This window comes from Pipistrellus kuhlii, unplaced genomic scaffold (genome assembly GCF_014108245.1).
Source record: "Pipistrellus kuhlii isolate mPipKuh1 unplaced genomic scaffold, mPipKuh1.p scaffold_m20_p_22, whole genome shotgun sequence".
Taxonomy (NCBI): Eukaryota; Metazoa; Chordata; class Mammalia; order Chiroptera; family Vespertilionidae; genus Pipistrellus; species Pipistrellus kuhlii.
The window spans coordinates 8,859,245-8,873,208 of NW_023425521.1; the positions used below are offsets into that span (position 1 = coordinate 8,859,245).

The 13,964-nt window shown below is 36.6% G+C and overlaps 1 protein-coding gene and 1 non-coding gene across 9 annotated transcripts in view; one reads left to right on the top strand and one right to left on the bottom strand.

The window, feature by feature from the left end:
* Positions 1–13,964, bottom strand: part of TANC2 (tetratricopeptide repeat, ankyrin repeat and coiled-coil containing 2) — a 247,611-nt gene that overhangs the window by 126,809 nt on the left and 106,838 nt on the right. For 5 of the 8 annotated variants that reach the window (XM_045586331.1, XM_036450637.2, XM_036450640.2 and 2 more), the window contains exon 5: positions 1,748–1,858. The exons of the other annotated variants lie outside the window; for them this stretch is intronic. In XM_045586331.1, coding sequence (XP_045442287.1) covers positions 1,748–1,858 — 111 coding nt within the window. The remainder of the gene's footprint in view (positions 1–1,747; positions 1,859–13,964) is intronic. 8 annotated transcript variants of the gene reach the window in all.
* On the top strand, positions 4,777–4,880 carry LOC118726689. Its single transcript, XR_004990370.1, has one exon. It is a non-coding gene; the product is annotated as a U6 spliceosomal RNA (small nuclear RNA).

A 13,964-nucleotide genomic window follows, 5' to 3' on the forward strand; every position in this document is an offset into this window, starting at 1 on the left:
TGTGTTCCTTCAAAGTCATACTAAACCCTCTCTCAACCTGTAGCCATAGGCACCAAGTGATCTGTTATCTTACAACATGTTTTAGTTTCTTCCTTTCTTTCTGAACATCTAAACTGAGGTTTAGTTTGATTTAATTCCAATTTAGCAAGGAACTCATGCTTGTGAAAAATATATGTAAATAATAACATGGATAAGGTTCTTCTTAGTGATTCTGCAATGACATTCAAACAATAGCAGCTACCTTGCTTCTTGACAATAACAATAGCTACTTTAGATTAAGGATGTAGGATGAGCAATCAGGAAGTAAAAGATGAGTCTCCATAAAAATTATTCTGACTTACAAATCTGAAAAAGACAAAGCCTCTGACAGAGTTCTTCTTCCAAAACTCAATGTAGGAATAGAGAATTAGTGGATTTATTTTACTTTATTACACTAAAATTTGTGTGAACTAATGCAAAGCACAATATTCCACTGCCCAAGAAGTATAACAATACCTCAAAACATGAAAGTAACTCTTCTAACAATGTGCTACAGTGCCATTGAAATAGCTGATCTGTTCCTTTTAGAAAAAGAAAAGCTGGTGCCTAATACGTAATTATTATAATTAACTTAAAAAATGCATATTATCTACAACAGTAGATGAAGCCCAGGGTTCTGCACCCTGAAAGTGAAATCCCCAAATTTTTCAATATTCAGAACTAATTTATAAAATCAATCGCTTTGCAGCCTTTTGGCTAAGATCAAATGTAGTATAAAATCAAATGTCTGATTAGGTTTGACCCAAGTTTTTGCCTTATTGTATTTTTCTTTTGATATATTAAACATGTCTTATCTGAGATCAGATATTTATTTCCCGACATTTCAGATGAGAGCTACTGATATCTTCCCTAGAACTAGAAATCATTTTATTCTGCTGACCCTTAATACTGTAAATAAGTAGCGGTTGTATTCATTGTGGTTTAACTTCAGTTTTAAAAAGCAGGAATAAACAAAGGTCCTAAAACCACGCCTTCTACGGTCCTTTACTAAAGCTCTGATCTGTATACTCAACTAAAGCTGTGAACATTTCTGACACAGCCCTATAGACTTACTGGAAAGTGAGTGTAAAGAATGTTGCCAGGCAACTCATCTAAGTTTGGAAGAATCTAAGCATTGATAATGACTCTGTCTCAGTTTGGCTCCCACACAAGAAGGGTTTTAGTGAACTCCCACATGTATTTACAGGCCATTCATGGGAAGAGATATTTCTAAAAGTGTGTGTCTAGGAGTCCAAATCAGGAACCTATAATGTTTCTTTTCTAATTCAAGTTTAATGTAACAACTATTTTCTATACTATCTAGAAATTTAATAGGAATCATGCAAAATAGGCTACATGTAGAGAGAGGGCTAGTGTTGAACATTTTTTATTCATATCTTTAACATTCCTATTTGCACATGGTCAATGCAACATTTCTTTAAGTATCCCAAATCGTAAAAATCACCCTGAAAACTAATTATTACCACAATTATTTAAATTATTTTGAAAATTATCTTTAAATTTTTTTTCAATACTTACTCTCATTAATATCAATAGACAAAAGGATATTCAGTAAAAACTATGTTCTAATAAGGACAATATGCAATCAGTTGTGAAAGAGGTAATGGATGTTTTTATAAATGGTATACATACAGAATACTGCTCTGCTGGATGGGCCTGATCCAAAAACCTTCCTCTTTCAAAGCAGACACTTTGCATGCATGCTTACCAGGGCAGTATGCATCCACATCCAGTTTCTGAGCTGAAGTGAGGGTTGGGGAGCCAAGCTCGGATTCTGGAATTCGTGGGCTCTCAACAAACTTTGCTTTCCTCAGAGGGGCTAAGGACAAAAAAAGAAACAAAGAGAGAGGGAGAGGGAAAAGGGGGAGGGGGAGGAAGGAAGCAAGGAAGAAAGAAAGAAAGAAAAAGGAAAGAGAAACACAGGGAAAGAGAAGGGAAAGAGAAACATAGAGGGGTCATGAGTAAGGGGAACAGCAGGCAACAGATGGAAGCACTTAAATGAACGACACACTCTGTCAGACTCAGATCAGGTTACCCTATTTTTTGTGCCAGAAAAAAAAGATTGCATTCTTCATAGAGGAGATGGGTCTTGTTAAAAAAAAAAAAAAAATCACAGCAAACTGGAAAAGCTAAAATCTAATAATCAAAACTATGAACAGAAGTTGTAACTGTTTATAATCTTTAGCTATTTCTCTCTTTTTATAAAGTGAAGAGATTCCTTATTTTGTCTTTCATTGTCATTAAATACAGGTATTAACTGAGGAAAGTACAGGACTAAAGTCTAGGATTTTGTTTGTAATAATTGTAATCAAAGGTTTTATTTATTCACAAATATTTATTATAATACTCAGCTGTGATAAATACCATAAGAAAGATTAATCTACCTCACTAAACAAGGAAATCAATCACCTGAATGTTCAGCTATTGATATAAGAAGTCAAAACTGCCAGTTGACTAAGATATTACCTAGACCATACCAGTTTGATACTGGATGCTAAACAGATAGGATTTAATTACAAATATAATCATGTGGTCTATGGAACAGTAATTTCTGTGCCATGGGATCCATTCATTCTTGTAAAGAATAAAATATAAAATATAATTCACAAATTGAAAGCTTTACTTATTGAAAGCTCATATAAATTTTACTTACTAATTAAAATTAAAACTATGAAGATTGCTGTAGTACTTTCAGACTGAATTCTATTAATAAACTACAATAGGGTGAAAGTGTTTAGCATAGTAACAATTAAATATGAAATTGATTTGTATGCATTATAAATTAGTGTCATAACTATAGGTGTCTAAGACATTGAGTGCCTAAAGATTATATTACTTTTTTCAAGTTTCTGCATGTTCTTCAAAATCCTCACCCATTACTCCATTACTGACCCACAAGGGATTCTAAGTTATTCCTAAAATATTCTGTAAAAGGTAATATGGATCTTTGTTATTATAATGGCCAGAATTTTTCTCTATTTTCTCCAGAGGATAAAAATAATAAAGTTTTAAAAAATATTTTTGAAATATTCCAGTATTCAAAACTTACAACTAACTTACACTTTAAATCCTAGAGTGTGTATGTACTAGTACATTTTGAGCTTCTATTTAAAACCCAAAATAAATCCAGTTACTATCTACATGGCAACAAAGGCTAAGGGTGCTAATAGTATGGTTTTCCACTAAAAGTAAGTTTTGAAATAGCAGAACTCTCACCTCTGCTAAGAGTGTATGTAATACTTGAATCTATTTTTAAAAACCATGATTACAAATGAAGATCTGAAGTGATGTATATGCATGTCTGCAGGCTTCTAATAGCCATTATTAGAAGCTTTTATTATGATCTCACCAATCAATTAAAAAATAATGAAGTGATTTATTTAGCTAATATTGTTTAGTATAGGAGAAATTATTATAAGTTAAAATATTATAAGTTAGTTATAAGCTCTTAGGTCCTTTAGAGAAATTTATTAATACATTGTCATAGCAACAGAATAACTATTTTACCTGCTGAGTTCTGACAAGGACAGCACTGGTCCCTGCTTAAGGGACTCTATATATCTAAAAACCTTAATAGCAATTTTCATAATGAAATTTGGGGCTAGCAGACAGACAGAAATTAGCAACTTAGGGTAGATATGTAAGAAAGAAACTCGAGGAGGAAAAGAGAAATTGAGGGAGACCTGAGTAATATGTAGGAATTAAGAGACGGAGCCAAGGAGAATTGTAAAGATCTGCGAAGCTCAACGCCTCATAGAGTTCTGTTTTTCCTTCTCTGAGAATTCCAACTGAGGTTTTCTTTAGTTCATAGCAGACATTTAATTTTTTTTTTCTGCCTTCATCTCTCCTTCATCCATGCTACCCATGCCTGATAATGAATCTGAATTATTTTGTAAGGTCGCTTATAATGTCACTCTGACCTAAGTTATAGAAGACTAGTGCCATCTAAAAGTCAATCAAACACAGGTGGTATAATCAACAGCATGACAGACTGTCTAATAAGTCTTAATACTGCTTGGTGGAGAACATAAAAGGCCAACTTGGAAGATGGGAATAATATTTTGCCTAGAATTTTAATATACTTATTTTTTTTTTAAATGGCATATAAGATGATTCAGGTGGATAAGAGAATTCTATGTCAAAAGGGTTTATTAGGTAATAAAACAAAGAGAAAAAAAGAAAAATGAAGTGGTTGAATTTAAATGGGTAGGAAGAATCTAAAATCAAACAGGGATTTTATTGTGATGTAAGAGATAACAGGAAAGTAGGGCTCTGAGAAATGATATGAACCAATATTGGGAACATGATTCTTATGCTGTAAGAGACTTGAGTTTGGGAATCTGGCAGAGATTGACAGGAAGGATACATATTGGTTCAGAATATGGGCTTAGTCATTTCAAAGATTTAGGTCTTGGTTCTAGTACTTATTAGTAGTAACAAAATGAGCAAGTTAACTAGGCTGAACATGCATGCATCATCAAAAATTAGGATCAGCTTAAATTTATTTTTTCATTCAAATATAATTCTACTTATGCTTTATAAATTAATTCTATCTGTAAATAAAAACAAATATAATGCTTTAGGTTACAGTGCTTAGAATAGTGTCTGGCACATGGTAACTAGTTAATAATTATTTGCTAAATGAATAAAAAAGGTAGAAAAGTCAAAGCAAAGTCAGGGGTTACAAACAGAATTTTAATAAAAATAAAAGTTTTAAAAAGAACTCATGGTGTTCGCTTTGGCAGCATATATACTGTACTAAAATTGGAATGATACAGAGAAGATTAGCATGGCCCTTGCATAAGAATGACATTCAAATTCATAAAAAGCACTCATGGATAACATAAATGTTAATCACACTTATAAATATCCTAACTTAGACTTTCATAAGCAAACATTATATAAATCACCATTATTATAATCAGACTATAATAATTTAGTTTCTAGCTTTAATGACTGGATTATTTCCATTTAAAGTTTCTGACAAAATATGCTGATGAGGATATAGTTGAGTTAAAAATGAAACACAAGAAAAGACACTTTAGCTGTACCCAAGCACCTCCACATTCAGCAATATTTGAAGGACGCATTAACAAAAGAAGTCAACATCTCTTTATTCTTGACTTTCCCCAGGAAGGCTAGGCAGCTGCTTTCTGACCCTCAAAGGCAGGTAAGTCACTAGTGGATCAGTAGGATCCTTTTGAGCCTTTCTAAAGCTCTGCTTAGGCAGGTGTGGGGTAACTTTTGAGTCTAAGGCTAGTTGAGCTCTGCTAACAAAATGTGTCCTTTCTTGGATTTCTACGGAATGTTCCTGATGCTTTTAATAAGATCTCTACACACTCTGGCTGGTCAGAATGGAAAAACAAACAAACAACAACAACAAAAGAAACACCTCCCATTCCTGTGGGAACTCTAGGAATTGTTCAGTTTAGAGCTTCTCTAGTTTCATGGAGTCCCACCCACCTATGTGCAACTCATTAAGTTAAAGGCTCTAAGAATAATTTTGTAGTTCTCTTTCTGCTTAGCTCTCTATTCTTTCATACTCTGTAAGTTCCAGTTGCCTTGCTTCATTCATTTCTGATCTGTTTTCTCAAACAAAACTCACTCTCTGAGTTCCCCATCATCAGAATACTTTTAGGCAAAAAGCCAGAGTTGACCTAGTTTACTACCATCTTTTCTCTCAGGGATCACTTCGCAATACTGTCAAATGTCCAGTTTCTGAAAACTATTGTTTCTAGTGGGAGAGCAAGTCCAATACTGTCCACTCCACCATAGTGGGAAGAAGAGATATTTCGTGGTGTTTTAATTTGTCTTTTCCAGATGTTTATTATACACAAACCTGGCTGACAAAAGGCAGAACCTTTGTCTTATATATTGCTGTAGCCTTAGTGTGGACCACAGAGCAAGTACTATTATTTGTTAAATGAATTAACTATTTATGTTTATCTATATATTTTTTAAGGCATTAAATAATCTCTTTATGTCTTTCACATATTTGGTGATTAAGGCCTAACAAAATTTGTGATTCAAAGTCATATCCAAGGTAATTCAAGAGTAAGTCTATTCTTCCCACAAAAGTTCTATTTTCATGCAACTATGTTGTACTACACAAAGGATATACTAGACACATTTATATAAAGATAGAACATACAAGCAACAAAGGTGGAGACTAACATAGTGCTCCAAAGAAAGAAATACTACAAAAAAATTGTTGTAATAACTTTTAGGACATTCCTACAAATTTCAGTGGCATTTTGAATAAATTAAATAAAAATTTTTCATTTAATGAAACTGATATTTAAACCTTTGTTTACCTATACATGCTATTACAAAAAAAAAAAAAAGGCAAATTACTGAAGCATACAACTCACTGTTATCATGTCATCTCTTTATAGTAGTGAATGGCAAAACTCAGGGTTTATGAGATAAAATGATGAAATAAGGCAGTATAGATTTCAATTACCTACTTTAATATCTTTGCATATATAAATCAATAATATGAGTTCAGAAAAGCCTTTTAAATATGCTAACAATACTCCAAAGACAATTAGTTTAATGGTATTAGGTTTCATTTCCACATATCTGAAGAAGTACTAGGTTTTGTTTGTTTGTTTGTTTGTTTTTTAAATGTATTTTATTGATGTTTTTACAGAGAGGGATAGAGAATTAGAAACATCGATGAGATCGATTAACTGCCTCTTGCACACCCCCTACTGGGGATGTGCCCGCAACCAAGGTACAAGCCCTTAACCAGAATCGAACCCAGGACCCTTCAGTCCGCAGGCCAACGCTCTAACCCCTGAGCCAAACCGGTTTTGGCTAGGTTTTTAATAATATAAAAGGAGTTTAAAATTGTTCGTATGTTGGCTTATGTGATTATTGTTTTACTGATCTAAGCAATTCTATATATTTGTCAGGCCAACTTCTGAGTTTAAAATACTAGTAGCTATGTTATATAACTACATTTAAATTTAAAATACTACATAAACATATCATCATAGAAATTGGAAAATATAAGAGACAAATATAATGCAATTAAAAATTATCAGAACCCTACATACCTCTGTTAAAGTTTCAGAGCATCGAATCTTTCCTAGATTTCATATAAAATATTAATGCCATTAAAGCAGCTAAAATTACTAATGACTTGTCTTTTTAATATACAGCTTTTGAAAGGAATACTTAGACCCTAAAGGTGGCAAGTGAATTCACTGAGCAACATTTTACACAAAGAGTTATATAAAAGTGAATATTAGGCAGTTTTTCCTCATTAAATGACTCTCGCCTCCTCAAAATATGAAATGTCTCAAACAAATTTCATATATGTGACATATAGATAACATATTTACGTAAGTCATTTATGCAGTAATATGGAGCATGCATGTGGTATGACTATAAGGAATGAGGCTAGTTGCAATTGTAAATGTTCTAAAAATTAGCTGTCCAACTGACATGGCTCAGTGATTGAGCACTGACCTATGAGCCAGAAGGTCATGATTTAATTCCCAGTTAGGGCACATGCTCAGGTTGTGGACTCAATCCCTATTGGGGGGTATGCAGGAGGCAACCAATCAATGATTCTCTCTCATCATTGATGTTTCTATTTCTCTCCCTCTCCCTTTCTCTCTGAAAAATTCAGTCAATATAGCCCCATCTTAAAGGACAAAAAAAAATATATGTTCTCCAGCATAGAAATATCTATAATTCATATATTCTCATAAGACACCTATGAGAAAGTATAAGAAAAATCTATATATATAAAAGGCTAACATGCAAAGTGTCCTCTTGGAAGTTTGACTGGGAGACTGGGAGTTCAAACACTCACTATGACATGCACTGACCACCAGGGGTGGTGTAGAACCAAGGAAGGCTCCTGCCAGCAGCCAGGGAAGAAAGGCCCCAGCCAGCACCCAGAAGGCCTTGATTGGCCCTGATCGCTGGCCAGGCCTAGGGACCCTACCTGTTCACGAATATTGTGCACTGAGCTTCTAATAATAGAATAAAGAAATGAAGATCATGATGAAAAGAAAGGCCTTTAAAGTGAGACTTGTGTTACATGGCGTATATAATGTGGTATTCAAAAAATTACTAAATTTTTCCAAGTTTGGGTTCCACATCTTTAAAATGTGAGCCATATCTCCCTCTTAGAGTTGTTATGAGGATTAAATTTAAAGAGCAAAGTGTAGATAAGGCTAAAAAAGATACTTTATTAATATTTATTATTCTTTGGAAAAAGGCAGCTGAAGCACAATGTGCTACTGAAGGCTATCGAGTGAGTCACCCCTGGAACCACAAACTAAAATACAGACCTTGGAGCCGAGCTGGTTTTGCTCAGTGGATAGAGTGTCGGCCTGCAGACTGAAGGGTCCCAAGTTCGATTTGGTCAAGGACACATACCCAGATTGCAGGCTCGATCCCCAGTAGGGGATGTGCAGGAGGCAGCCAATCAATATTTCTGTATCATTTGTGATTCTCTCTCTCTCTCTCTCTCTCTCTCTCTCTCTCTCTCTCTCTCTCTCTCTCTCTCTCTCTCTCTCCTGAGAAAGAGAAAAATCAATAAAGATATATTTTACAATGAAATAAAATAGGGACCTTGGATTTATGGATCAACCATAATATAATATACACAATAAGATGTTCTGTAGATCTAAGTAAGTAAGCCTATGTAATCATAACAATACTATGCCACTTATCTCCCAACTGAAATTGTAACAACTGAAATGAGCTCATCTTTGTAAAGGAATTAGCATAGTGCCTTGTACATAAAATGTACTCAATACTAGATATTGTTGTTTTGGTAAATGATAATGATGATAAGTAATAGAAAAACATGGACATATACAAAGTAAGATGCTAATAAAAATATTTGCTATCAAGAGGGGATGATATATGATAGCAAACTGAAAGAAGTAATCTACTCACATGTCTTCCCTCAGTTCTATCTCCCTATCCCTTGTACCCAAAAGCATAGCTGTTATTTAATAGGTAGTTATTTTCTTTAAAAAAAAATATATATATATATATTTTTTTTAATTTATTTATTTATTTATTTATTTTTTACAGAGAGGAAAAGAGAGGGATAGAGAGTTAGAAACATCAATGTGAGAGAAACATCAATCAGCTGCCTCCTGTACACTCCCTACTGGGTTATGTGCCTACAACCAAGGTATATGCCCTTAACTGGAATCGAACCTGGGACCCTTAAGTCCACAGGCTGACACTCAAGCCACTGAGCCAAACCAGTTAGGGCAGGATGAAGTTATTTTCTTTAGAGGAATATGTATTATAACAAAAAATACTAGGACAGGTCCTCTCATATGTGTGATGGGGAAAGGTACAAGTTGGAAAAGAGGTATCATATATGAGAAAGCTAGTAGCTCATTCTTTTTTGAACATTTTATATGACATTGGATTCAGGTTTCTGGTTTTAAAAATTTGAAATATAAATTCATCCCCCACCCATTACTAAATCATCAAACCCTACCAAATAAGCTTTTTATTTTTAAATTTTTTTTTACTGATTACAGAGAGAGAAAAGGAGAGAGAAACATCAATGATGAGAGAGAATCATTGATTGGCTGCCTCCTGCATTCCCCCTACTGAGGATCACATGTCCCCTTGATCAGAATTGAACCCAGGACCCTTCAATCCACAGGCTCTATCCACTGAGCCAAACAGGCTAGGGCCAGATAAGCAATTTGAATATAGGAACTGTAGAATAATCATCTTAGAACAGCGTTTTAAGAATGATATATAATGCCATCACATTACTGTTTTCCATTTTGCATCAGTTCTCAATAATGGCTAAAAATATGCTAAGTACAGTAACATAAACTTACTTGGGAAAAAATAGTTTTACATATACTTACGAACTAAGAGAAATAACCTTGGATACTAGCATGTAAATAATGGTCAGCCATCATTTACTAATAACTCCAAATTGATTTCTAAGAAGCAGACCCAAAAGGCCTAAGGTTAACAAAGAGAAAAAAGTTAAAAATAAAGGAAAGAAATGAAAAGCCTCTTTTTTTGTTCTTTTTCAAGATATCAGGAAAATAAAAAGGAGAAGATCCTGGCAGTCAATGTGGGAGACAAAAATCTGCTGCAATCTGCATAAACATAAACACTATGCCAAACTGTAATGAAATCCTAAAAGGGTAAATTACAACAATAAGTCTTTGTCCCATGGGCAAAAATGACTACTGAGACATTTTCAAATATTAACTATGAAGGACCATTAACTTTCCTGCTTATTTTTGGAATGTGCAGTTGTTACTCATCATACACACACACACACACACACACACACACACACACACACACACATGAAATATGCTAATTAAATGGGGCACCGTAACGGGTTAACTGGACAGGAGGAGTTGTGCACACAGTGTCAGGGGTAGGGCAGAAGGGGCCTGCCTTGGGGGAGGGCCTGATCAGGAGTGGCTGCAGCTGCTTCAAGGCTGGAGAGGGAGGCAGGGCCAAACCTGCAGTGGCTGCGCAGCCGGGCCCAGGGAGGGAGGCAGAGCCAGACTGGCAACTTGTGGGCGGCACTGTGCGATTTTGAATTGTGTGCTGGGCTTGTAGTATATAATAAAAGCCTAATAAACAAATTGTCCCCTCGATCAGGAGTTCGACCACTTGCTATGACATGCGCTGACCACCAAAGACCAGCACTAAACATGGCAGTGCAGCAGTGGAGGCGCTGCTGGCCCTGCTGGGCCCCAAAGAGAGTGGGACCACAGTGGGATGGCCCAGGTGAGCCGGAGGTGCTAGGCTAAGGTGGGTGTGAGTGGGGGCCCAATTGCCCCACCCATCGCCCCGCAGACAATAACCAGCAGCCCGCATGCCCTGATTGACCAATCGGGGCTGGGCCCCAGGCTGGGATTGGGAACTGGGAGTGGGTGGCAGCAACCAACCTCCTGCGGCATCCAGGTGGGGGGCTGCCACCTCTCAGTGGCTACCTGGGGGCAGAGGTGACGGGGATGGAGGTGCAGTGAAAGAATGCAGGGCATTCACCAAGCTTGCTTTCACTCCCTCTGCTACCCTCCCTCATGATGCCAGGGCTCACATGCCAGGAAAGCCTCTGAGCTCAGGTGCCAGGTGCCTGTGAGGAGCCCATCCTGCACTCAGCCTCTTCTGGGTGAGCTGAGCCGCTGCTGCCAGGGCCACAGGGGCCAGTCGTGATCCCCATGGGTTCACACAGGAACTGGTCTGTGAGGCCGGCCAGCAGAGAGCAATGCTGCCCTCCTGGCTTCCATGCAGCACCACTGTGTGGCCCAGAGGCCCCAGCCTGCAGCATCTGGCTGTGCTCACCACATCTCCACATGGGGACTCGGGCGTCGTGACTCAGGCGGAGAGGGGTACATGGGGGAGCAGGGGCTTAGGTGCTGCTGAGGGCTCAGAGGTCAGCTAGGGCCTACCCTTCCACGCCAGATGCTCATGCTCCAATCACCGATTAGGCCTAGGGACCACACCCATGCAAGAATTTTGTGCATTGAGCCTCTAGTCTTATAAGGAACTCACAACAGAAAACACTTCACCACCCCCTTACCATGGGTAAAGAATCACAACATTCTCTAACCTTAGAATATCTGTCAGAAACTCCCAGTCTTTGTAACAGGACAAATAGCTTTTCATTTCTCTGAAACTTTGGGATTATCTGACTGGGAAGGAATGGGGAAGAATATAAGGAGAGAAGGGGGTGAAGGGATTGATCATAAAAGAAGAAAAAGAGAAAGAACTTGTGGACACAGACAACAGTGTGGTGACTGCAGGGGTGGTGGAAAATAGTATAAGAGGGATATAGAGGTAGAAGCAGGAATTTTTATACTGGCTTTTCTTAAATATACAAAGGAATGAAGTACTATTTGCCTTACTCTTCTTAGTTGTATGTCAGTGAGAGGGTGATATATAGATATGCAAAAAGTAGACTGACTTAGCACAGAGCTCTTTATTTTCATTAGACTCCTCTCATTCTTGGTTTTTAAACTAGTAAAACACATTGCTCTATTCACCACATTACATTCTTTAAATATGAAAAGAAAATCTTGGTAGTAGGATGGAAGTAGAAGCAGTATTACACAATACAGTCAAGAGGAATGAAAGCAAAGAAGGAAATCTCAAAAGTTCATAAATTTTTCTTATGCTTTCTATTATTTTAAGAATGTATCTCATTGGATGTTTGGTAAAGTGAAAACATGTAAGTATGGAACAATAAATGATAAAGGAAAGAACACTAAAGTCTATAAAACTTAGCACAGCCCAGCAGGTGTGGCTCAGTGGTTGAATGTCAAACCTATGAACCAGGAAATCACACTTTGATTCCTCGTTAGGGCACATGCCTGAGTTGTGGTCTTGGTCCCTGATAGGGGGAATATAAGAGTCAGCTGGTTAATGACTCTCTCATCATTGATATCTCTCTCTCTCTCTCTCTCTCTCTCTCTCTCTCTCTCTCTCTCTCTCTGAAATCAATAAAATATGAAAAACTTAGCACTAAAGCTAAATGTTGGTTCTCCAATACACACATATTTCTATGGTTAGAAACAAGTAACTTTTGAGAAAGTGTCAGTATTTATGAAAAACAAAAATTTCAAAATCCTTTATGGTCCTGCTTCTGTGCAGCCTAGAAAGCTTCTCTACCAGATGGGTCCACTCATAGAAAAAAACTATAAACTCTAAACAAAATATAAAAACTACTACCTCAAGGCCCTGGAGATTGAACAGAGCAGAGAGAATCTGGAAGAAAGCTGACAGTTGCAAGAGAAAAGACCAGACTGAATGAGTGTCCCATTTTTTGGCATATATACAGACCATAGTCAGCAGTGCATGGAGTCATTAAAATTCCAAAAGAAAACCTACAGTTTTTCTAGTCTTGTGGCAACAACAACCACTGAAAAGTGAAAGGAGGAATATTTCCAAAAAGAAAATCATTTCACTTTCTAATCCACATGATAAATGCAAGGATGGGACGCAAGTTCTGTGTATAAACTCTGCTCAAACTTCTGGCTGATTCCTGAACCATGCATGCGGCAGAACTGAACTGAAATGATGCCCAAGAGATCAAGTTAACTGCCTGATAAAAGAAAAATATTAACACTTTTTGAAGAAATATGACAAAATCCAGAGTATCCACTAAATAAAATGTCCAAGACACAATACATAATTACTTAATACATGAAGTACTAGGAAAACATAACCCATTATCATTAGAAAAGATGGAGATTATTCCAGATATTATAATTAGCAAATGAGTAATTTAAAGCAATTATTATAACTATTTTCAGTGAGGTAAAGGAATATGTTCTCTTAATTAAAAAAGGGAAGGAATCTCAGCAGAGAAATAGAAACTATTACAGAGAAACAAATGGAAATTCTACAACTGAAAAATGAAATAGCTGAAATAAAAAGTCACTGAATGGCCAAAGCTGGTTTGGCTTGGTGGATAGAGCGTTGGCCTGCAGACTGAAGGGTCCTGGTTCAATTCCGGTCAAGGGATGTACTTTGGTTGCAGGCACATCCCCGGGGTGGGGTGGGGTGGGGGAGTTGCAGGAGGCGGCTGATCGATGTCTCCCTCTCATCAGTGTTTCTGTCTATCCCTCTCTGTGAAAAATCAATAAAAAATATATTTTTGACAATCTAAATGACATATATAGTATGTTTGTATATATGTATGTACACACACATTTATATACATATATACTATATAGTAAATTGAAAATAGTGTAAAATGATTAAGAGGAGTAAGTGAATTTGAAAATAGATGAGGGAAAATTATCCAATCTGAAGACAACAGAGAACAAAGAGCAAAAGAAAGAAAAACCACCTCAGGACCTGTGAGATGATATCCCAAGGTGTGTGTGTGTGTGTGTGTGTGTATAATTAGAGTCTCAGGAAAAGAGAAAACGGGGGTGAAAAAGTATCTG